The sequence below is a fragment of the Stegostoma tigrinum genome, chromosome 27 (genome assembly GCF_030684315.1).
Source record: "Stegostoma tigrinum isolate sSteTig4 chromosome 27, sSteTig4.hap1, whole genome shotgun sequence".
Taxonomy (NCBI): Eukaryota; Metazoa; Chordata; class Chondrichthyes; order Orectolobiformes; family Stegostomatidae; genus Stegostoma; species Stegostoma tigrinum.
The window spans coordinates 34,854,275-34,880,416 of record NC_081380.1 but is presented as its reverse complement, the minus strand read 5'-3'; the positions used below and the strand labels follow the sequence as shown (position 1 = coordinate 34,880,416).

Below are 26,142 nucleotides of genomic sequence, written 5' to 3'. Positions count from 1 at the left end.
TTAGATTCTTAATTCCAGATATTTTATTGAATTCAAATTCCACCATCTGCCATTACAGGATTTGAACCTGGGTCCACAGAACAGTGTCTCTGGATTACTAGTCCAGCATTAGTGCCACTAGGCCATTGCCTCCCCTAACAGACATCATCCATGCAATGCTAAAGTTATAGAAATATTTGCATTTCTATCGCAGGATAAAAATCGGAAACAGGATCAATCAAAACTTTGCAAACAATTTTAATATGTGAGCTTTACAAAAGTTCACAAAATAACGTACTTAAATGGTATATGAGACAATTTTGTTCATTTATAAATAAAAGTGCATTTTACATTATAACATTAAGATACTCCAAGTTAAGGAAATCTGATAGAGGAATGCATGAGACATTACATTAGTGATCATTTAGAGAATAAAACCATGAAGAAAAAATTCAGTGTAAGTGTGTGAATGTAGTGAAAATAATACAATGGTGAAGAAACTCAGCAGATCCAGCAGCATCTGTGGAAAGAGAAACAGAATTGATGTTTCAAGTCCAATGGAATTTTTTTAGAACTGAAGGGGGCTGGAAAATGACAGCCTTTTTGCTGTTCGCAAAAAAAAAAGAGGGAACAGCAGGAGGAAAAAGTTGAACAGATGGTGAGGCTGCCGACAGTAAAAGGCAACAGGATACTAATAGCAATGGAGAGATATAGATGTAGAACAGGTGTTAATGGTAGAGGTTAGTAGCAGAGCTGACCTATTTTCTGCTACTTACAACTTCCATAAACACATGCTACATCTACAGCTCTCCTCTTCTACCATCAGCACTCCTTTTGGCTTTTGCTCCAGGCAGCCTCACCATCTGTTCAACTTGCTCCTCCTCTCATTGTCTGAAGCATAAAAACCATAATTTTCCAGCCATCTTTAGATCTGAAGAGTTATTCGACTTGAAACATTAATTCCGGTCTCTTTCTCTCCACAGATGCTACGAGACCTGCTGCTTCTCTCCAGCACTTTGTTTTTATGTCAGAACTCCAGCTTCCATCGTTCTTTACTTCTATGTGTAAACGTAGTGTATTGAACTTTATAGCCAGGGCCATAAGTTCTGCTTTACCAAAAACTGTCCTTATAAAATCTGGACGTTTTTGGAACTTAGTAATTGTAATATCTAGCTTACTAGTAAGTGTAGCTTAATTCTTAGAGACAGAAGACGGTGATTACCTTATGGAACACTGCTTAGCTTTTCCTATGAAATTCTTTTTGTGCCATTAAAAATGAACTATTACAATTAGCTTTGAATACTGTACAAAGGAATTTTGCATGAACACATGCTAAACATGCAGATGCTAACATCCTGAAGATTAAGTACGAAGTCTTAGCCTTAATTTCATGGAATCACCTTTACTTCAAAAGTAACATTTCCCCACCACCCTAGTTTTATTCCCCTTCAGATTCCTGCAGGCTTTGTTATTAATTATAACCAAAAGTCTGGACTGATGACTTGCTCCTACAAAAAAAAAAGAGAGAATACTTTCAGTAGGTTTTTTGCATGACAGACATTCACATGGTATGGCACCATATGCTGGAGCCCCACAACTGGCAGAGCCCTACTTGGAAAGGATTGTCTCACCCCTTGTAATATGGACTTTCTGAATACAACTCCACAATGATCCAACATTGATTGAGAGATTTAATGATATCAAGATAATCCCGAAGCATTTTACCTTCAAGGGAGTTCAGGTACATAGTTCTTTGAAGTTTGTGTCACAGATAGACAGGGTAGTTAAGGATGTGTTTAGCATGTTTCATTACTTGGTTCTTTGAGTATAGGAACAAAAACAAAGTTGCTAGAAAAGCTCAGCAGGTATGGCAGCATCTGAAGGAAAAAAAGAAATCAGATTTAACCTTTCGGGTCCGGTGACCCTTCCTCAGAACGGAGTTCCTTTTTCTTCATAGATGCTGCCAGACCTGCTGAACTTTTCCAGCAACTTCTGTTTTGGTTCCTGATTTACAGGATCTGCAGTTCTTTCTGTTTTTCTTGGAGTATAGGAGTTGGGATGTCACGTTGTGGTTGAAAAAGACTCTGGGGGGATGCCTCTTCTGGAGTACTGTGTGCAGTTCTAGTCACCCACTTATTGGAAGGACATTATTAAATTGGAGAGGGTTCAGAAAAGATTGACCAGGATGTTGCCAGGAATGGAGAGATTGGGTTATTAAAAAATAACATCGGTCTTTTGCACTGGAGCATAGGAGGTTGAGGGGGTGACCTTCTAGAGGTTTATATAATCATGACCGGTATAAATGAGGTGGAATAGCAAGGATCTTTTCCTTAGTTGGTTGGGATGCCTGCTAGTTTTTGAAGGTGAGAGGAGAAAGTTTTAGAAAGAAAAAGGACATAATGGCAACTTTTTTCTTTAAAACTCAGTGGTTTGTGTGAAAATGAACTGCCACCAGAAGTGGTGGATGTAGGTACAACAGTTACAACATTTAAAAAGACATTTGGATAAGTACATGAATAGGGAAGGTTTGGGGGGAATATGGGCCAAGCATGAGCAAGTGGGACTAGTTTAGTTTGGAAACATGGTCAGCGTGGACCGGGTGAATCAAACTAGTCACATCGAGAAAGTTCCAAATTCAATTCGCAATGTGTCTTCAATTAACAGACTGGTCTCACACAAGCAAAAGTAGGAGAAAGGAAAGTACAGTTCAAGCAAGAGGAATGAGAAGATGCAAAAATTACTGGAGTATTCACTGTTTATCGACCCTAGCTAGGTGCATGTAGATGTTGGGTGACGATAAGTTTAGTGTATGTGATGCCCCTGCTCTAAAGCCGTGAATCAGGGCTATTTAGAGACATCTGGAGGCTTGTACGTCCAGGAAGTTAGTTCTTTCAAAAGGGGAGGTGTAAGGGGGAAAAGGAGATAGGGAAGATGAAGGGCAGAAAATTAGTGATAGCTAAAAGTGATTACTTTTTCTTTCAAACTCCTTCCTCAGTTTATAATCATGTTTCCCGAATTAGAAGGATTGAGAGGGCAAGATCAATAAAATGTTTTTAGGTTGTACCGTATAAAACTGACAGCAAAGAGATGTGAAAAAGAGAAATTTGGCAAGCTTAGTGATGATGACCACTTGTACAGCCTGTACATCAACACAAAATTACTAGCTCCACTTTACAACAGTCACTATACTTCAAAATCATGGCCTATCAGATTAGAACAACAGAAACTGTTTTCCTCTTCCTCACTTTTACATCAACTATTTAAGGCCAGGAGACTCGCACACAAAAACATGATGGGCAAGGTTTACATTTTTAAAGAAGTGGCAGCATTTAGGCAGAGATCAACAAATGCTGAAACAGACACTAACCTTAGCCTGTTGGAAATCACATCTGCCCAAAAGGCCACTAACTTAATGCCAATAGTTAACAGTATCACAAGGCACTTCGCCACAAAAATACATTAGAGTGAAAACTGCTGTCAGGCAGTAGAAAGGAGTTAATGGAAATCCCCTCTGCAGCAAGCAGGATATCCCAGACAATATTTGGAAAGTTATGTTCAGGACAGCAAAGTCACAGAATGAAATCAGTATGCTGGCATTAATCGAGGAGCATTCAGATATTACTGTGCTTACATCCTACAGCAGTACCGTGATGGTGGCTTCCTTCTGGTTAGAAGACAAATCTGTTGGTCTGGTTTAAAACCAAATGTTGATTGCGATCCTCATTTGCTTTTATTTGCTCTATTCTTTTGCGTAGCTTCTTCAGCTTTACTATGTCTCCACTCACAAATGTCTGCAAAGTCACAAGACCGACATTTCCATGCCTCCTCAATATCCACACCCTTGGCCTCCCTCTGGCCCTTCCAGAAGGAGCAATAATGCTTTAGCTCACTTTTAACCCACTCCTCTTCAAAGTACACCACTTCTGTTCCAATTAGAGAGGCATCCGCTTGGTAACAGTATTCTATCTTCATGGTGTCAATATTGGGGATCTCTGCATACGTCAGGTTTAGCAACATTAAATCCAGAAGGTCACCAAATGTGTTTATGGAAAATCCCACCTTTTGAGCATGCATCAGAATCTCCGAACTAAAGGGCTGCTCTGTCCGTAAGCGAAGGTGGTCAGTGATGGTTTCCTTGTTCAGTTTGCCTTTTATCATAGCCTCGAAGAGAAGTTTGTATATGTTAACCTGGTAATAAAAAGGATTTAGTTTTATGAAAATGATCATAACACAGAGCCAACATCACTCCAATATAGACTTACTATCTCCAAGATGCTACTAGAATGGAGTTTCTTCACAAATTTCTGTTTTTTTGTTTCAGATCTCTAGTATGTGCAGTTCTTTATTTCACTTCAACATACCTTTGCTATTCATTTCACACAGCAGAGCTCATCATTAGTTTCCTGGTTGTGCAGCACACTTGTTTTTAAAAAAAGGTTTATAATCCATGCTTAAATGGCATGACAGTAATTTATAACTGCTCCCCAATTGAAATGTAGTGACATAATGTTCAATTTACCCAACGTGATCACGAAACACAACAAACACCAGGAAATAAATACTGGCATTTAAAACAGTGGGTTTTCTCATTGAAGAACTCCCTTTTTAATAGCACTAAAACTGTTCTGTGTGGAGCCACAGCAGCGACAGTGCAGCAGGACTGCCACACAAGTATTAATGAGAAATTGGTTGAAGGAGGAATATTGATCAGGGAGACTAAATGAAGCAGTATTTTGAATCAGGCAGCTATCACATTCGGTAACTATAATTACAGGGTTAAAAACCAGCACATGATAGAAATAATTGATTTCTGTAGTTGGAGAGAAACCAACCTTCGGTGTTTCCAATATATGCATAGTGTAGACACATGTAACAGCCAATTATTGTTGAATTTACGTATCAAGTCTTTAAGTCCAACCTAAGTTCAATCTACATGAAATCCTGTAAATCCTGACTGCTGCTTTATCAGACTGTACTGAATCACATAGCGGTACAGTGGACTACCAAGATTTTGTAGCTAGAGATTACAAGACAAAAATTGTATGGAAATATTGTCTTTACTGTTTTTAAGGATATAACAACATTTTCTATATTCTGATCGGATGATGGGTCCAGGCCCAAAATGTCAGCTTTCCTGCACCTAAGATGCTGCTTGGCCGGCTGTGTTCATCCAGCTCTACACCTTGTTATTTTGGACTCTCCAGCATCTGCACTTCCTAGTATCTCAGTGCACTGGACGTGTTTGTTCACTAGAGACTTGAAGGGAGGCTTAAAACTTTCTGACCCATGGGTGAGACAGCTATCGAATAAGCCAAACAGACAGTTCATGAAAGTATCTCCACAACCCCAACTCTGAAGTTGCACTAATGTGCAGAGACTCCATGAACATATTGAACTGTAAGGTTAGAGTAAGTGTTGTGTTGATATGACCCTACTAAGCAGTGGTACAAAACATAATTAGGATATCGCTTTACCAATTCAATTACCAGTCATTGTTGTTCCAAAATGGTGTAAAGCATGATGCAAAAAGACGTTGTTGGTGTTTTAAATAACCGACTAAAGTGAGCCATGAAAACAGATTCTTTCCAAATTACTGCACCCACTTACTTGAAACAGATGACTCTTCCTTTGAGCTGCACTGGGATATGTTCGCTGACCACGAGTTTTCAGTTCACACAATTCCAGTTCACCTTTGGAATTATAGCACAGCTCATCAACAACACCAACCAGAAAAATCCCCTCTAGCTCTCCAAAGACTGGCAGCTCTCGGACACGCTCTCCTATTCAATACACAACCAAATCACTTTGTTACAGTACAGTTGAATGGACAGCCACAAATGACATTCACTACTCATGCTGATGGTTAGAAATTTGAGTCTTATGTTGACAATTAGTCAAACTTGATTATCTTTCAGCTAGACAGTTTTCAGCTGTTTGCATAGGTGGTACATCTCACCATTATGATGCTGGTCATATTCTGAAGCGGCAAATTTTTAAAAAATCCTTTCCAGCACATTAGGCAAAGTGGATGATGCTGTGGAAAATGCCACCGAAGCAGATTTCCTGGCTACAGGAAGCTACTTTGTAGTATAAAATATGTTTGAGGTTTTTTTTTAAAATGATGAAAGAAGCTTCCTACTGTTAAAGGTAACTACCTGACAATACTTTAACATACCTGCTTGCAAGAACTGGATCATTGAGAGGAGATTAAGTATCTTCACAGCCCAGCTATCTTCCCGGCTCTCTACATTTATTGGGACAATATCCTGGATCTCCAATTCTAAAGCAGAAGAAACAGAAATACACTTTACTGAACCTTCTTTAATACCAGGACTACAACACACAGCAGAATTGCAGTGTGAATTAAACTGGATAGATAGGCTTAAACTCTCCCTGTCATTAAAAGTTCAAAAAACATCTACATTAAAAAAGGAAAACATTTCAATCCCAGCCCACTTTGTTCATTAATGGAGCAACACTAGTTCTTAAATAATTGTTAGGAGCAGCGATTCAATTAAATCTCAAGATCAGCCTTAGGTCTGCCCAGGCAGCAGTTTATTTAACCAAACTACAGATAAATGGAGCCTCATTCAGATGTAGAATCAGCTTCTGATTCCTCCTCTATTCATGTTAGATTATTGCAGAAAATAGTGCCTAATACACAGTTCCAACTTCGGATCATTACTCCATGTCCCTGCTGGAAAATGTGTTCCCTATAAATTATTTAATAGGAAACGGTCATTGTTGGCAAGGTCTGAATTTGTAGCCATTTGTGACGGTAGTTAAGAGTCATCACATGTGAAATGTGACTGACAGCAACAACCCAGACAACACAAGAACAGCAGATTGCCAGATGAGTTTTTATGACAATCATTCACCATTACTAAGATTTAGATTCCACCAGCTGCCACGATGGGTTTTCAATCAGTAATCCCCAAAGTATTAGGTTGTACCTCCTGATTACTAGTCCAGTGGCATTACCACTACACCATCTCCCCTAAATATGTGAATTGGATTGGACTAGGTTGCACTGCAGCTCAGAACCAAATAACAAGCCCAACTGTGGAAGCAAACACAGTCAAAGATGAAGTGACTGTGGACCCTCAGCACATTGGTGCCTTTAGAAGAAAGGAGGTGAGAAGCAAGAAATAAACAGTGAAAAATAGATACCCTCACTTATGAGCTGTATACGTAGGAAAAATGACCAGGAAGGCAAGCAAGCAGATCAGTGCAACTATTACTTAGCAATATTTTTGGTGCATGCATAAAAGAGGAAGAAGAAATCTATTGACCATAGAGAACAAAACATTTTAAAAACTTAAAGTGGAGATTAAAAAGGGACACTTGCAAAAGTACACTGTGTATTTACGGTGCTAGATTTAAACAAAAGTCAACTGCCAATAATTTAAAAAAGGTACCACTGAAAAAAAAAACCAATTTTTTTTTACTTGGAAGTACTGGAACACTATCTCTTACCCCTCCCAATTTTGAAGCTATTATATGCCCGTGTTGATACCAGTTGACCTTTGATCAATGGGGCTGGGATGGATAAATACAGCCAACCAGTAACAGGAGCTTTTGAACTGAATGTTAGAAGGTGCACATGAATAGCACTTGGCTGTACCACCTTTCTTTTCTGGAAAGCACTTTATTCCTGTTTACTGATATAAAATGCACAGCATAGGTTGTCACAGGACACGTGGTCCATGCCAGCTCCACTCAAGATGCTTTGCGGCTTTCCTCATCTATTCACTTTCTCACATTTGTCTCGTCTCCACTTAAGTGCATCTTTCTATACACCTTAAGCACTCAAAATGGCACCAGGTTCCACAATCTTTTAGATGAAGAGGTTTCTTCTGAATTCTCCACTAGATTTCTCACTATATATTAGTGACCTCTGGTTAGGCTATTCCCCCACAACATTCTTTTTGCATCTACTAATTTTAAAACCGGTATCAAATCACCCCTCCCACCATCCGCCAGGTTTTGTTTTTCAAGAGCACAGAATTGTTGATGAAGGTCTGCATCTTAGGATTGTGTGGTTTCCAGCTATTACACCATGATGCTGGGACAAACAATGTTCATTTCAGCATAAAAAAAAAGTTACCTCTTGCCAGGTGTAGACAGCTACCTGCTTTCACAACTGGAACTTCTTCTCGCAGTTGTTCAATGTGTGGCAGTTCCAGTCCATACACCACTTGCTGCTCACACCAAACCTGTCTAGTCAGGTCAGTGACATTCAGGTATTTTCGGCCAAAGCGTTCCAGCGGGATCCTTTCATCCTGCTTTCTCCGTTTGGTGCTACTTCCCTCAGGCGGCATTTCGCTTTTCTGTTCAGACTGATTAGAGGATTGCTCATTTCTACTGGGGTCAGGGGAGGGGAAGAGAAAGATTGATTGCCCAAATTTACTTGCCAATTATGGGGGCAGAAGCAAGCAAAGAACACCTCAGCATCGAATTCTCCTTTTAATAGGAAATACTTGCAATTAACGACCAGCTATCAAAACCAGGGGTGGTGTGTGATGTTAAAGCATGCAATTATGGACATTTTAGTTATTAGATTGCTCTACCTGAAACAGAGAACAGTTTCCTTCTCCTAAATAATCATTAGAACATAGGAGCATGAATAGGTCATTCAGTCCTTTAAGTCTGTACAGCCATTCTAAATCATGGGTCATCAATTACCTCAATGCTATATGCTCGTGTTGTCTCAAATCCCTCAATGTTATTGGTAACTGGAAATATAGCAATTTTTTGCCCTGAATTTACTTAAAGAGCGAGCTTACTCAGCCATCTCAGGGAAGAGAATTCCAAAGATTCAACACGTGAAGTAATTCCTCCTCATCCCGGTCCCAGACAGTCTCAGAATAAGAGGCTATATCACCCGGTTCTACACACTGCAGACAGAATAAGCATCCCTTCTGTAATATACAGTTTATCCCTTTAAGAACTGTGTCACTTCCTATAAGATTGCCTCTTGCTTTTCGAAATTCTGAACAGAGAATACAGGCCAAGTATCTCGTAGAACAGTCCAACAATCCCAGCATTTAATTTGGTGAATTTCGACTGTACTCCCTCTATGGCATGTATATCCTTCCTTAGGCAAGGGGACCAGACTGCATTCAATATTAGAGGTATGGTGTCACCAATGTTCCTATACAATTGAAGCAAGACTTCTCTTGCAATTAAGGCAAATATACTATTTGCCTTCAGAACTGCTTGTTGCACCCAAATGCTAGCTTTCAGTGACTTATGAGAAAAGATGTCTTTCAACACAACACTTTCTAAGCTTTCACCCATTTAGTGTTTTGCACCTTTGTTTCTTCTTTCATTTCACCGAAAAGTATTAAGAAAGGATTTCACAAGAACTGCAAGTGCCAGCGTTGGAGCTTGTAGGAAGGCACCAACAATGTTTTGTTTAACATTGCTAGAATAGCTGAATTGATAAAAAGCATTGACACATTCAGCTATTTAAATGATAAATGAGCAATCTAACCCACATCTCCAAGCCAAGACTTATTATAATGTACTACAAGGATTAGCCACAGTAATATATAAATGATATTAAATACTTAAAAATTACCTACAAGTATCTTCAACAGTCCCTTGTCCAGTACAGCAAGATTCAGCAGATCTGCTAGAAGTGTGACCATCATCTCCCTCATTTAGTTCAGGTTTGTCTAGAAGATCAGAAATTAAACAAAAAGTCAGGATACATATTGCTGTAAACTTTACACATTCTCTTTTCAAACTGATTTAAAATTTCAGTTATACTAAAACTAAAAACCTATACTTCCCTCCAAATGGTTACAAAAAAGTTACAATGCAGTATAATACTTCAGGAAATGTATATCTGACATTATGACTTCATACAACTTAAGAAACATTCAGCTTGTTGAACTTTAAAGTAAATTGCATGCTCATTCAAAAAAAGTTAAACTGGTTGACAGATAAAATGATGCATAAGATTTAATGACAAAAGATAATGCAATTTATCAATAATTTCAGAACTTTAAAATGCATTCTTGTGCTGTCAAATTATTCACAAAAACAAAAATTCCAGCATCAATATCTGCCTATTTGGTCAACATTTAACCCTCAACTCACACCACTGAAATAGACAGTCGGTCATTGTCTCATTGCTGGATTTGGTGTGTGTAAATTGGCTGCCATTCTTTCCTAAATTACTTTAATATTTCACAAATATTTAATTGGCTTTGAAGTGCTTGGAGACCTCCTGAGGTGCTACATAAATTCAAGTCTTTGTGCTTCCACACAACCTGTACTTATTTCCAATTCTAGGCATTCTTACTACGTCATGGGACAGCAATTACCACGAGTACTCTTGTCATGTGAGCCTACATCAGATGGCTTGAGCCAGCTGACCACACATAGGCCAGCATGCAGCATTGTGATCGGGAGCTGGTGGGAAGAATATCAGCAAGATAAAAAAAGTGTACAGTCAGGTTGACTAAACAAGATCTGACGTGGGTGCTTTCATGGGTGAGAGCGGGCAAAATAAAAGCAGGGTGATATGCCATGTGCACACATATAAAATCCAAACTCTACCAAATGATAAATGAATATTTATCAAGTCTATTCGGTCATAACTAGAAACAAAATCAGAGGCTTAATTTTGGACAAAGAAAATTTAAGTATACAGATAAATAGGGGACACCATTAGCCTACAGGAACTTAGGACACTCATGAAATAGAAGACTTAAGTTACTCCACAGGAGTGTTATAAAACAGAGACAGAGATATTCAGTCACAAAGGTGACATTAAGTCAGATGACTGAACAATTGGTCAAAGAAGTAGGTTTTAAAAATGGCTTAAAAAGGAAGATACAGATGGGGAGAGTGGGGATCTTGGGGTCTAGGCAACAGAGGGGATATCTATCAATGATGGAACAGTTAAAAATGGGAATGCCCAGGAGGCCAGAATTAGAGAGACACATATCCCAGGGAATCGTTATGAAGGGATTTGAGAATAAGGATGAGAATTTTTCAAGTGATTGTGGGTCAGCGAGCATAGGAGTGATGGGGGAACAAAACCTGATAAAAAGGTTAGGAATGTTTTTGGAAGACTTTGAGCAAATGGAGGTTGGAATACAAGAGACCAGACAGGAATGTGATGGAATAGTCGTCATGACTGAGTGTTTCAGCATCAATGACAGACTGCCATCATACATAGGGCAACAGAATTCAGGAAGCTCAGCAAGATGACAACATGCCTTTTAAAAAAAGGCTATCATTTGTTGACAGAAAAAAACCTCTCAAGCTATTTCAATGAGCGAGACAGGTGATGAACTATAAAGACAGCTTAGGAAAACCACAGAAGTGACAAACAATTAATCAAAAGATGAGTAGTTTAAATAAAAATGGGACATAAAATTGGCATTGTGACATCTCACTGGGGTAGCATGTGAGCAATAAAGCTTGGCTATTCCTACAGTCAACACAAAATTTAACAACAGGTCACAAAATTCCCCAATTTATCTGTCTTTCAGACACAGGTTGACAGAAATCATGGACCAGGTTTCTGTACTTAAAATTAATATTTATTATTACAAATAAATAGTTATTTACCTGTAGATAAATCTATGAACCATCAATGTATAACTCTACTAGTTGAAACTCCAAGCACTGATAAAATTCCCCTATACACACACCTACAGAGAAAATATAAAATACAGGAGTCAAAGGCCGAAGGAGACAGCCTAAATGGTCCCGGCTCAGCTTGCCCTGGTTTGTTGCTCCTCAACATTCCAAGTACTGTCAATTGCTTGCAGGAGATACAGGGTAACTGGTTCACACTAATAAAGTATCTCACTTATTGGTTAACCACAACAGCTTACAACAATTGAAGGGAAATAGACTTTCTTCAGATGCAAAATGTTTTTACTGCAGAGAGGATAACTCCTCCTTTTCTGGAGGTCCATCCAATGACTCCTATTGAAACATTCACACCCACAAGATGGTCAGTTACCTGGGAGCCAATTACACAGTTGTTGACAAGTGTTTTTTATTGGTCTGGTTGGTACTGACCAGTTGTCCCTCAGCTACCTGTTGCCCGACAAAAGCTCCATTCATACACACCCCTTGGCTCAGGTTTGCCTGCAACTAGACTTCCCGTCTCCTTGAGCAAACAGCAGTTTAAAGTAGCTTTTAAAACACGTAGTATTCCTTTCCAATATCATTGGTTTTTAAAACGAACAAACATCTGTTCCCTTTTCAGTCCACAAACAAAATTACAAAAAGAAAATACAGTATTTACAGCCTATCCTTAGGACCTCAAAACAGATTCTACATTACTTTTTAAATTGAAATTATTATTGTTTACTCAAATCTGAACCAATTCGAACACAACAAAATCCCACAAACAGGAAATCAGAGAAGTGACCAGTTGAAATAATAGGAAATGCTGGAAACACACAAGTCAAATTCCACCTATGGTGTAAATCTGAAATAAAAAGAGAAAATGTAGGAAGAAAGACAAGCAAGTGTGCTAAATGCCTTTTTAACCACTTTGTCTACCTGTGATGCAACTTTCAAAGAATTAGGTACTTGAACCCTCTAGGTCTGTATGTTCAACAACACTACCCAGGGCCCTACTGTTAACTATTTATTTTCCTTTTCAGGTGGCTGTTTAAAGATTTGTTAGCAGTGGAATCAATAGCCTAATGTTTTTACTACTAGACTATTAATTCAGAAACCCAATTTCCAATTGGTAATTAAAAGTCTAATGGTGACTATCAATTGTTAGGGAAAAAAAATGTGGTTAAATAATGTCTTATTGGAAGGAAACTGCTGCCGCCTCGGTGTGACTTCAAACAAGCAATACAGATAACATTCAGCAAAGCTGAACTAGACTTGAAATGTTTATCGTTTCTCTCTCCACAGATCTGTCAGACGTGCTGATTTGCTCCAGCATTTTGTATTAGGCCAATTTGTGTTTTTTGTTAATTGAAAAGAATGTTGGTCAGGTTACTAAGAAATTGCCTGCTCCGAAAAGAAAGTCTGGCATCTACACAACCACAGGACATCCCAGAGCACTTCACAACAAATTAAGCCATCTAAAAAGTGTAGTTGCTATAGTAATATTGGCTCTCACAAGCAATAAAGTGAGAATTATTTGATTTTCTGCTGTGGAATGTGACCTCCCTATTGTTGTTCATTCCTTCCCTTCCTTGAATTGTGGCTAGCAGACCACATGGAGTCAACCACACAGCTGTAGGTCTCAGTCACACATAGGCCAGAGTTGGTAAGAATGACAATGAAGTGTATGAGGTTTTTACAGCAACTGACAATAGTTTCACAACAGCAGTTTTCAACAGAGATAGCAGGAACTGCTGATACTGGAGAATCTGAGATAACAAGGCGTAGAGCTGGATGAACACAGCAGGCTAAGCAGCATCAGAGGAGCAGGAAAGCTGACGTTTTGGATCTGGACCCTTCTTCTGAAGAAGGGTCCAGACCCGATACACCAGCTTTCCTGCTCCTCTGATGCTGCTTGGCCTGCTGTGTTCATCCAGTTCTATGCCCTATTATTATACCAGTTTTCAACTCCTGGTTTTTTCAATTAATTAATTAATTTGACTTTTAGCAAGGTTAAATTAAAACCCAAGGGTTAGTCTCTAGATTACTAATCCAGTGATATTACCACTAAATTGCAGCCTCCTTAACTGCTGATTGTAGGATAATTACTGAACAGAAGAATATATTGGGAGTAACTTCCCTGCTCTTCTCATAAGTGTGCTATGCTCTTGGCACTGCACCAGAAGGGTAGGTCAGCCTGAACTCCAATTCTGGATACTACTTGAACAGAGACCCTTCTGAGTCACAGGAGTGTTTTTAGTTGCTCATGGAATGTGGGCACCACTATTTTGACAAGTATCTATTATCATTTCTATGGATCTGAAGTCACACTGAGGCAGCAGTTTCCTTCCAATAAGACATTATTTAACCACATTTTTTTCCCTAACAATTGATAGTCACCATTAGACTTTTAATTACCAATTGGAAATTGGGTTTCTGAATTAATAGTCTAGTAGTAAAAACATTAGGCTATTGATTCCACTGCTAACAAATCTTTAAACAGCCACCTGAAAAGGAAAATAAATAGTTAACAGTAGGGCCCTGGGTAGTGTTGTTGAACATACAGACCTAGAGGGTTCAAGTACCTAATTCTTTGAAAGTTGCATCACAGGTAGACAAAGTGGTTAAAAAGGCATTTAGCACACTTGCTTTCATTGCTCAGACCACTGAGTATAGGAGTTGGGATATCATGTTGAGACTGTACAGGACGTTGGTGAAGTCACTTTTGGAGTACAGTCTTCAGTTCTAGTTACCCTAAGGGATGGGATATTATTAAGTTGGAGAAGTTAAGAAAAGATTTACCAGGAAGGAAGAAGTTATAGGGATAGGCTGGGACTTTTTCACTGGAGTGTAGGAGGTTGAGAGGTGACCTTGTAAGAAGTCTATAAAATCACGAGGGGCATAGATAAGGTGAATAGCAGAAGTCTTTTCCTGAGGGTGGCATATCTTTAAGGTGAGAAGAAAAAAAGATTTAAAAGGGACCTTGAGGGACAACCTTTTCCACGTGCAGTTCGGAGGAAGAGGACCTGAAACATTCACTCTGATTATTTTCCTTCACAGATGCTGCCAGAACTGCTGAACTTTTCCAGCAACTTTGTTTTTCTTTTCCCCACACACAGAATTGTTTGTATGTGGAAATGTATCAGAAACAATGGGAACTGCAGATGCTGGAGAATCCAAGATAATAAAATGTGAGGCTGGATGAACACAGCAGGCCAAGCAGCACCTCAGGAGCACAAAAACTGACATTTCAGGCCTAGACCCTTCATCAGAGAGGGGGATGGGGTGAGGGTTCTGGAATAAATAGGGAGAGAGGGGGAGGCAGACCAAAGATGGAGAGAAAAGAAGATAGGTGGAGACGAGAGTAGAGGTGGGGAGGGGACAGGTCAAGGAGGTGGAATGAGGTTAGTAGGTAGGAGATGGAGGTGTGGCTTGGGGTGGAAGGGATGGGTGAGAGGTAGAACAGGTTAGGGAGGCAGAGACAGGCTGGACTGGTTTTGGCATGCAGTGGGTGCCTGGGAAGAGCTGGGCTGGTTGTGTGGTGCAGTGGGGGGAGGAGACAAACTGGGCTGGTTTTGGGATGCGGTGGAGGAAGGGGAGATTTTGAAGCTGGTGAAGTCCACATTGATACCATTGGGCTGCAGGGTTCTCAAGCGGAATACGAGTTGCTGTTCCTGCAACCTTCGGGTGGCATCATTGTGACACTGCAGGAGGCCCATGATGGACATGTCATCTAAAGAATGGGAGGGGGAGTGGAAATGGTTTGCGACTGGGAGGTGCAGTTGTTTGTTGCGAACCAAGCGGAGGTGTTCTGCAAAGCGGTCCCCAAGCCTCCGCTTGGTTTCCCCAATGTGGAGAAAGCCACACCGGGTACAATGGATACAGTATACCACATTGGCACATGTGCAGGTGAACCTCTGCTTAATATGGAAAGTCATCTTGGGGCCTAGGATAGGGGTGAGGGAAGGGGGTGTGGGGGAAAAGTGTAGCATTTCCTGCGGTTGCAGGGGAAGTTGCCGGGTGTGGTGGGGTTGGAGGGCAGTGTGGAGCGAACAAGGGAGTCACGGAGAGAGTGGTCTCTCCGGAAAGCAGAGAAGGGTGGGGATGGAAAAATGTCTTGGGTGGTGGGGTCGGATTGTAGATGGTGGAAGATGATGCGTTGTATCCGGAGGTTGGTGGGGTGGTGTGTGAGAACGAGGGGGATCCTCTTTGGGCGGTTGTGCTCCTAAGATGCTGCTTGGCCTGCTGTGTTCATCCAGCTCCACACTTTGTTATCTCGTAGTGGAAATGATCTGCCGGAGGAGGTGGTAGATGCATTAAGACGTTTTTAAAAACACCTGAACAGGTACGTGAATCGGAAGGGGTTAGAGGGATATGGTCCAAATGCAGGCAAATGGGACATGTTTAGTAATTCGGGAAATTTGTTCGGCATGATCGAGTTGGACCGAAGGGTCTGTTTCCGTGCTGTATGCTCGATAACAGACAGGATCAGCTTCACTGTAATGCTTCATCTACAAGTATTAATGAACCAAGTACCACATTCGCCGCAGAACAAATCCAATTCCAATGCGAGGAGCTCCGCGTCACTAAGCTCCGGCTGCATCGTTCCACTCGACTTCCGGCACGTTTGTCCGTCCGCATCAACCATCCCTCCAACACCTTCTGGCCTGTGATTGTCCATCCCCGTGAGCCGCCCCACTAGTGACTTCGAAGGTCGGTTCCGTCTCCGAGTTCATACTTCAGCCACACTGAAACTACTCTTAGATTCCAAAGCCGATCAAGCCTCATTGCTTCCACCACCCCCGAGCACAGCTGAAAACATCACGGGTCTTAAACTGGGAACGGAAAACCAGAAAGCCGCCCGGCATTTTGTAGCCGCAGCTCAGCTCAGACCAGGCGCAAAGTGGGACGGCGGCGGAATGATACATAAACCTTGGGTGATTAGGAAACCGCGAAGCGAAACAGATTCACGACCATTAGATGTTGTTAGCTTAAAATTCCTGGAGTGTCCTTGACGATTTCAGTTTGTTTTTTGTTTTAATTGGTACTGCGGTTATTTTTATTGGGACTATGTTCTTTGGCGGATGTATCAAGGGAAAGGGAAGAGGCATTTCCATGGTGACGAGTCGTTTGGCTCCTAAGGGTGACTATAGCACAACAGAGTGCACGCTGGATAAGTAGGATTTCTAGTTTAAAACAGTGAGAGGGAGGGGGAGATAAATCAACTAACTTCGACGGGGGAAAGAATGCGAAGAACAACAAAAAGAAAAAGTGATAGATTAAACAGGAAGCTGTCTGAGTAAGCATGAAGTACAGTTTGGCCTGTTCGCTCTAGGTGAGAGCAGATGCTTCAAAGCAAAAGATCAAACGATATAGTAATGTAATAAAAAAGAATACTTTTAACGATAAAGAACTGGAGGGAATGACTACAAATTAAAATCCGGGACAGTTTGGAGGAGGAGGAAAGCGTTGGAAATAGTTTCGTACTTAAATTCTGCTGCCGAATGTGGTTTTGAGAGCCAAGGATTCGCGCATATAAAAATATTCTTTTGAAAATCCTTGCCCTGTAAAACTGGCCAGTAATTTTAAGAAAATGAAACAAAAGATTCTTTGACATGAAAAAAAGGAAAAGAGAAAATTTATGAAATTAGATGCAAAATTGCAGGTTAAGCAAGATCAATCGTTATCTCGGAATGGAGGATAAAATACCTACCAGCAAATGTAGGATTAAGTCAACCACAAGTCTGAGTGTTGAATCAGCAGAAAAGAAGAAAATTAAGAAGAGAGATAAGGAAAAGAAGAAACCCTGTAAGACAAGAAGAAATTCTTCCAGTACTCCATCGACTTCAGATGAGACAGTTCTGGGTAGGGCACGTTTCAAATTTGGATTATTAAAATCTAAGATTGTGAAATACATGGAAAACAAGGAATACACTGCCTTTAGTAAAAGTAACCATACAAAGCCGCAAGAAAAGTGACTGGTCTGTCAGCACCTTTTGACAGGAGATAGCATTTTGGACTCGTGCACTTATTCAGGAATAAAGAAGTATACTGGCATCAGAAAGTGAATTGGAGGGAGAAAAACTATAGATATAAAAAGACAACACAGGGAAAATGGCAAGGGAATTATCTATTGGTGTTCAGCCAAATTAAATATATTTTTACGAAGTGAATAGCTCAGTAGGAAGACTAAAGCAAAGGGGAAACAATTGGAAAGTTGAAAATCTTGGTAAAAGTTTGAAATGAGAAGTAAACAGTGGACCACTAAGCCTTAAAATGATACAGAGCTGGTCATCAGGTCAGGTACTGCCTTCCCACACATTAAACTTCTTTTCTAGTGAAGAGCCTGAATTCTGCACCGACTCATCTCCCATCCAATCTGCTTTTGTTTCCAGTTGTGCTTTAATATCTTGCTAATATGAATGTTAACTCCATTTTATTTTATCCAAGCAATGTTTTAATGACCTAGACAGAAACAAAGAGGAATTTAAATAATAAGCACTGGAAGCAGAAGAGTCCAAAGGAGAATCATATTGGACTTAAAATGTTAACTTTGCTGCTTTCTCCATAGATGTTGCCAGACCTGCTGAGTTTCTCTTGCACCTTCTGTTTTTATTTCAAATCTGCAGCATGTGTAATACTTTACTTCACAAGAAAATAAGAGGACATGCTTTACTCCTCTGTATCACAGAATGATGACATAATATAGCCTGCTCATTTAAGAAGGAGACGATGACATAGTTTTCATGTCACTGATCTAGTAATGCAACAACCCAGGCTAATGGTGATACAGGTTCAAATTCCAGCAACGGCAGCTGATGGAATTTAAATTCAACCAATAAATCTGGAATTGAAAGCTAGTCTCGTTGATCGTGACCATGAAAACTATCACTGACTGTCATAAAAATCCATCCGGTTCACTAATGTCCTGAGAGGGAGGGAAGTCTGCCTTTCTTGCCTAGTGTGGCCGTGGTTGGCTCCTGACACAGAGCATTGTGGTTGATCCTAAACTACTGTTAAAAGTGGCATTAGCAAGCAACTCTGTTCGAGTGAATTAGGGATGGGCAACAAATGCTGGTCTTGTCAATGATGTGCTTGTCCCTTAAAGGAAGTCTCCACCAGCTCTTTTAAAGAACTCATCTGCTTTTTCTTTATTTCCTTGAAATTTTTTTTCCACCAAAAATTTATCCAATTCCCTTTTCTAGGATATTGAATCTGTTCCCATCACCTGATAAGACAAAACATTTCAAATCCTAACCATTTGTTGCATATAAAAGCTTAGCCCCTTTGCTACTTCTTTTACCAGTCACCTTTAAATTTATGCTCTGTTGTGTCATCCTTTCAACCATCACAAACATTTTCTTTTTTCAATTATCTAAAGCCTTCATTACTTTAAACCTTGCTTTCTCTGCTCTTAATAGAACAACCTCAGTTTCTGCAGTCTATTCACATAATTGTGAATCCCTGGAAGCAATCTGATAAATTTCTTCTGTACTTGCTCAAAAGTATTCACATCTTTCGCAACCACGGAAGTGTGATATTTAACAATTGCAAGATATGATTTTTCTGACTGAAGTCAACTTCATAGTAAAGTTTGTCATTTTTTTCTGGCATTTGAGTTGTTTTTCATCTTACAAACAAACAAATTGTTAACTAAACCCAGTTTACTTCCAAGCGTACTTCCTCAAGATGCTGGACAAAAGAATCATTTTAAAAGTCCCAAGTTTGTTAATTTAAAGGTAATTTACCTTCCCCCTAATATCGTATAATTTTCCATGGAGAAATGAAGCAAATGGCAGTGAATATATACAAATGTATTTGGACTGTTTCCCAGTTACCATCGTGGACCAGAGCTGGAAGTTTGCTGTAGAAAGCTACCCAAAGCTCAGCAGAGCTCAGATTTAATCTGAATCCGTGCAATCTGTATAATCAAGTCTTAATTGCTTCTCATTAACTGTATAATTAAAACAGCATCACCCACATGGCAGAACGTTACTATAATAGGAATACTGCCAAATTCTTACGGTAGGATTATTTTATTGCAAATTGTATGGATTCCAGTAGATGGCATCCTGTGATTACAAGTTGTAACAGAACAAGCATGAGTTTGCATACCTGGAATATTATTGCTTAATCCTGATGCGAATGCTCCCCTTACTAAGTTACGGAATAAATAGGTGCCTGGGAATGATGTAGAATATTTACAGAATCACAGGGTTCATGTGGCACTGCATGCTAAAATGTTTCGTAAATGGTTGCTGAATCACCAGACTGAATTTCAACTGCTGACTTTCTCCAAATAGAATTATGTTTTATTATCATTACAAATTAGCTGTTTTATTATATTATGAGTGCAGAGTGCAACTTTATAGTAGTCACGCCTGCAATTTTTTATGTCAGTTTATGCACAATATAACTAGAGAAATCTGGTGGCCTTATCATTTTTTTCAAAAGGGAGTTCAAATCACCATTCTTCAATACTTTTAAATAATTCAGAGTAGCATTAGCAGACACCCTAAGCAGATTTTTTATTTCCATTCCTATCAGGATATGGAAAAGATATTTTATAATCTGGAAAGAAATCAAGGAGGCGATTGTGACTAATGAGATAAATGACAGAAAGTTGCAAACTCATCTAGTGATTCTGCACTTCTTTCTGATCTCAGTGTGATGTGTGTGTTACAATGGTTCGCTGAGCAAAAGCTAAGTACAGCAAATACAAAATATTCAGCAGTCATCATACTCTATATCACCATCATAGAGTTATAAGAGACGTACAGCACAGAAACAGACCCTTCGGTCCAACTTGTCCATGACAAGCAGATATCCTGCACAAATCTAGGCCTACATCCCTCTAAACCATTTGTATTTCATATACCTATTCAGTTGCCTTTTAAATGTTGTAATCATACCAGCTTCCACCACTTCCCCTGGCAGCTCATTTCTTTCATGGACCTCCTCTGCATAAAAAAAGTTGCTCCTTTGGTCCATTTTATATCTTGCCCCCTCACCTTAAACCTATGCCCTCTAATTTTGGACTCCCCCCTCTTTGGGAAAAAGACCTTGCCTATTTACCTTATCCATGCCCTTCATGACGTTATAAACCTCAATAACATCACCTCTCAGCCCCAGATACTCCAGGGAAAATACCCCAGCCTATCCCCGTAGCTCAAACCCTCCAACCTTGGCAACATCTTTGTAAATCTTTTTGGAATCCTTTCGAGTTTCACAACATCCTTCCTATAGTAGGGAGACCAGAATTGTACACAATATTTCAAAAGTGACTGTACAGCTGTGACAAGACTGGACAGTGTCTCTCTCTGCCTGAGACAGTTAAGTAAAGGGATAGTGATATTGCAAAAAAAATTATAATTCTTTCAATGATAACGAATCTTCAAACCCGAACAACCATTAGTAGTTCCATGTCACGGCAGTCTGAGTTGCTGCAATATGCTTCCAATAAACTGTCTAAAACATAACAAAAAAAAAACTGGAGGAGGAATCACCCTTCAATTTCTAATTAAGTGCTTTTCAGCTTTCTGGACTAATGAGGTCAACAACTTCAGACCATGATCTCTTTTCTATTTTGATAATTTTTTTCCCAGTATCTATATCTTGTTTTCACATCTTTGCTTTCAGTCAGAGCTGACCTTTACTCTGCTTTTCACATCATTTGTGGAATAATACTTTTATTCTTCATTACCATTTTTCTTTGCCCTTTGTTCCTCAGTAACTTTGATCCCTAATCCTCTTTGCCCGTTAATCTTTTTCTGATCTTCACTTTTTTCTACCTGCTCCTTTCTCTATTTTCAACAGCACAAAATCCATCATATTTTCACCTCCCTTCTCTTCCCAAGAAGTTGTATTGGACTCAAAACATTAAATCTGTCCATGGGTCAGATCAGAGCTGCTGAGTTTCTTCAGTATTTCCTGCTTTTGCATTATTTTAAAACTGACTAAAATCTTCGAATATGCTATCTCTTTAAAATCAATCATTGCTGTCCACCTCCTAACATTTCCTCTCTCTGTAGTTCATAAACACAGGAAAAGCAGTAAACGGCATACACATTCTACATCTCCAAATATTGAAACGCCGGTTACTCAAGGGGACACCAAGCAAAATCCGAAATCTAGGAATCTCAGCAATAAAACCGACAGAAGTCAGGATTCAGATGGTGATTCTCTTTACTCTGTAGATCAGCTGGCAACGTCAATAAATGAGACTTTGCGGTGGGATGGAATTCTTGAAGATCCCGTAGCAGAAGAGGAGAGGATCAGACTTTACAAGATAAATCGGCAGCTGAGGTACCTGGCTGCCCAGAAAAGTTCTCACAAGGATATTGAACTTTGCCAACAGAAGCTTTCTGCTATTCAGTCTCAGAAGGAGAATCCATATATCATCAGCAGTAAGACGTTACAGCAACTCGCCATAAAGGATCACTGCAACTCTTATTTTGTGGGCCAACGATTCTGAAGCCAAATTACATTTTTGCCCGAGCCAGAGTCCCAGTTCATACTCCTGTAAGCACAATGTTACTTGCAGTTATAAAGCTCTGGATACAGATATGAAAGTGGTTTAAATTCCCTTTTTTATATGGTTTCTCAAATGTTTTGACAGAAGATCTTAGACTGAACAACTAGGACAAAGGAAGGCTGTTGCATCTCAAACCTCTTCAGTTTGGAGTCAGAATATTGACAGAAATTATTAAGTGAACATTGTCTATCTGTTTAAGCACTGCAGAATTCTGTAAAGACAACACATTTTGAGCTCAGTGAAGAAATTAGGGTTTTGAATCCAATTTGTGTTTCCTTTTTTCAGGGGGGAAATAGCCAAAATCGTTGCATCTTAATGGGCTAATTGGATTCCAGTTATTATTAGGTAAAATCAGTAGGCATTTAAACCTACAACTGCTCAGACTAATGGTTTCTTCCCTCATTCAAATTGCTTGTTTAGGTGTTTGAACAAATTCTGCCTGTGTAAGTTATAACCTAGAAGACCAAAGTGTCATTTTTTTTCATTATGAGGTTTGTTGTTCTGATAAGATGCTGCTATTTTGATTTTCAAGCAAGGTACAGTGATTAGTAACACACTGTTCCACTCCTGCAATCTCTCTTGAATGGAGTGAGCAGCCTTAGAGGTGAGAAATTACTGTTGAGCCAGTTCTGGCTTCTCCCACACATCTTTGAATAGCCATTCCAGGTTTCATGTTGGCAGTACTCTGAACTGGGTCACTAACCATATGCTGAGATGATGTGTTATTTATTTAAGTTGATGAAATTGTGACCAGTTGTATTAATATACATAATGAAATTTTAAAAATTGATAAATTCACAAGTCACTGATATGTACTCAAAGATGCAAAGGGAGAATTTGTAATGTTGCACTAACTGTCAGCATGATTAGTGCATCAAAAACCTCATTTTGGCTACCAGTGATTTAAAGAACGGATTGTAAAACAGAGCTATTTTAAAAAGCCATGGTTAGTTTTGAGCACAAATTATTGCATAGTTTTGTTTCAGTGAGGCAAATATGTCTGCACTTTCAGCAGGAATTGTTCAGTCCATGAAGATCTTGCCTGATTGTACATCTGACTTTTAGGTTCAGCCTCAGGTTTATCTATGTTAAATATCCAGCTTCAAAATATTTTCTATACTTCCAACATATATGATAGGCTGCAGAGTTTTGAGATAGAAAATTGACACTGCTTTTAGTTGTAAAAATGCTTAAGTAAAATTATTTACATCAAAAATATATTATACCAAAGTATACTAAAATCAATTGTCAAAACCAATTTTGCTATATTTGTACATTTAAATTTAACACGTTTAAAATTGTATATTCACATTTTTGATTACGCAAATGCTTTCAAAATACCTTTACAAGAAATTGCTGTCAGCCTCAAATATTTTTTCTAAATTATTCTACATACCAGCGTTCCTGATTTTAAATTTGCCCCATGGTGCATTTAGTCAAGGATTTGATAAGTCAGTTCACTGTTCAGTTGGTATGGATTATCACAGGTTCTGTGCTATGTTGCTCACACACAGAGCTGTCATTGATTCAAAGGGATGCAGTGGACTACATTTTAAAATACAACTTTCAAGCCATTTATCTAATCGAAAAATTTTACATTAAGCGATCCAATTTTCTGCCTGTGCAATCATGGATGTCACTCCTTGTGACAAAAGAAAGCAAACCATGCTTCTCAGGACCAAAGTATACCAGCCTTCAAAGAGCACATGAAAGGACATTATTTGTATTCATGAGACATTATATCTAGATAGAGCTACTATGCTCAACGTGCTGTCCTGTTAAGCGTCCAACATCTTTTCCACTCCATCATCAAGATCACCTACTCCACCTCCATAATATTGCCTTTCTCTGAGTTTCAATTAAACAGTTACTGAAACCTTTATTTTATTACTTCCAGATTCAATTATTATAATACTTTCATAGCTGGCTTTTTATCTTCCTCCCTGCATAAACTTGAGATGATCCAAGTCTCTGTTGCTTGAATTCCAAGCCTCACCAAATCCTGCTTTGCCGTCATCCTAATACATGTAAGTCTGCATTGTCTGCGATTTGCATTATGCTCAAATCCTTCAGTGGATTTTTATCTCCCTTTCTCTATAACCTTCCCCAAGACATACTACCATCCATGATTTTGCATTCCTGTAACTCTGGTCTCCTGTGCACTGCAATTCTATTTGCCACACCATTAACCATAGTATCTTCAGCTGTCTTAAATTCTGGTAATTTTCTGTCTCTTCACTTTTCCGTCCTTTAGGATCATCTTTAAGTCTTAGCTGGTCTGTGACAATCACTTTTGAACATTTTACCGCCAATAAAAAAGGGTTTCTCAACAAATGTTGTAGTGTCATTGGATGCTTGAGCAGGCTAGCAAGCCAGAGAGTCAGTGGTAGCTAACCGCAATGAAACACTGGATCAGCAATCACCTTGATTCAAATGAGATGAGTAATAACTACCTTTTTTATGTAGCTAGTAAGTTATTTCATTTTACTTGCTTCTGTTTAATTCTCTTTAGATTCTCTTGCACACCCACTAATAACCAGCTTCCAAGATGCATTGGCAGAAACCCAGAAGCAAGTTACATTACAGATCGCCATGGATTAAGTGCAGAGTAGAGACACAATCAAAAAACAAGAAGAGAATGAGTGGCCCTATTGAGCAGAGTATAACATGCATACACTGCCTCAATTAAACAGAAGACACCAATAATCACATTAACGTGAAACCAAATCATAGGCAATCCAGGGCAAAGAGCAAAAGCATGGATTACCTCAACTGATAGCACTGTGTGCTCCAATGTACTGTGAATGATTCTAAAGCGTAACCTATATTTCAACTACAGTTTAAACAATTTTAATTCTGTTCTTGACCAAGAGAGAATACCAAAGCTTTGGGAAAAGTGCCAGTGATGCCAACTGGTCTCATTCACAGTACAAAGCAGAACTTCCCAAATATTTTCCCTGTGACCCCATTTCAGGATTGAAATTTGTCATGAGTAATGAGGAAGAGAGAATGCTTCACTACCCCAGTAGGAGTCCCAATTCTCACTGAGGGAAGCCCTGTTATAAAGCATCTTAGTTATTAAGGAAGGCTGAGAGAGTTAGGACTGTAAAATTTATGGTCATGAATTAATTTGAAATTTGAAAAATAAATGGAAGAAATTAATGGTGTTCTAGATCATAATTTGGTCCTGCTAAATGGGGTAGAAAGGATTAGGATTGCCTTAGATTGCATTTAGGTTGAGTCTCAGGAAATTCTTTTCCCAGAGAACAGTGAATCTGTGGGACAAGTTCTGATCTCACGCAGTGCATGCTAACTGGTCGAGTTCCATCAAAATGAGAACCATACAACCTCTGATTGCAGCAGAGACTAGTTGAGTTATTCAGGCATTTTTCTGCTCCCCAGCCCCACCAAAAACGGCCCATTTCTTAAATATTGCTTTTTGTTTCATCAGGATGTTACACTTTAAGTGGGATGTGAATTTGTATAGATGTAGGGATGTACAGTACGAGGTATTGCTATCAACAGATCTGAGGTCTTTTTACCAGTCACTCACTCATTATTCATACATTCATCAGTTTTGTAGGACCTTTAATCACAGACCCCAGCACAGGTTAGTTTCTATCCTCTATAAATTTATAGTCAGTCAATATAAATGTGGTCCCACATTAGTTCAGAGATGGGCAACAGTAAGACTCTGTAGTCTGGCAAACAATGAGTGGAAGGTCACTCCACTGGTGACAAGTGGAGTTACTAACCAGCACCTGGACTCCAACTGGTAACCATAAGTGTAAAATTTCTCCCTCACAGAAAGAACTTTATACAATCTTTAAGCATATACGTGTTACATTTAATTTTTTTTAAACCATTTATGGGTTAAAAAAAAGACTCCGAAGGGTATGAAGATGGCACAAATTCATTGATTTAAAAAATAAACCTTTACTATAATAGAATTCAAGTTTAAAATCCATCTTCTGAATTTGATACATTTACAAAAAAAACCCACACGTGGTCTGACTGCTTTAGAACTTAAG

At 39.2% G+C, this 26,142-nt stretch overlaps 2 protein-coding genes across 4 annotated transcripts; one reads left to right on the top strand and one right to left on the bottom strand.

Annotated features, from left to right (window-relative positions):
- On the bottom strand, positions 1–16,496 carry exo5 (exonuclease 5). 3 transcript variants are annotated; one of them, XM_048557130.2, is made up of 6 exons: positions 16,114–16,496; positions 9,563–9,659; positions 8,087–8,343; positions 6,155–6,259; positions 5,587–5,759; positions 1–4,167 (listed from the first exon to the last, which is right to left on the bottom strand). In XM_048557130.2, the coding sequence occupies exons 1-6, from the start codon at positions 16,256–16,258 to the stop codon at positions 3,700–3,702; spliced, it is 1,245 nt and encodes a 414-aa protein (XP_048413087.1). In that variant the 5' UTR covers positions 16,259–16,496; the 3' UTR covers positions 1–3,699. The 3 variants fall into 3 exon arrangements, with proteins under 3 accessions (XP_048413087.1, XP_048413089.1, XP_048413088.1); XM_048557132.2 differs by having other exon boundaries at positions 8,111–8,343; XM_048557131.2 differs by having other exon boundaries at positions 8,087–8,340.
- liat1 (ligand of ATE1) lies at positions 16,186–26,142 on the top strand. Its single transcript, XM_048557137.2, has 2 exons — positions 16,186–17,442; positions 21,609–26,142. Exons 1-2 carry the CDS (start codon positions 17,229–17,231, stop codon positions 22,049–22,051), a joined length of 657 nt encoding a protein of 218 aa, XP_048413094.1. The 5' UTR covers positions 16,186–17,228; the 3' UTR covers positions 22,052–26,142.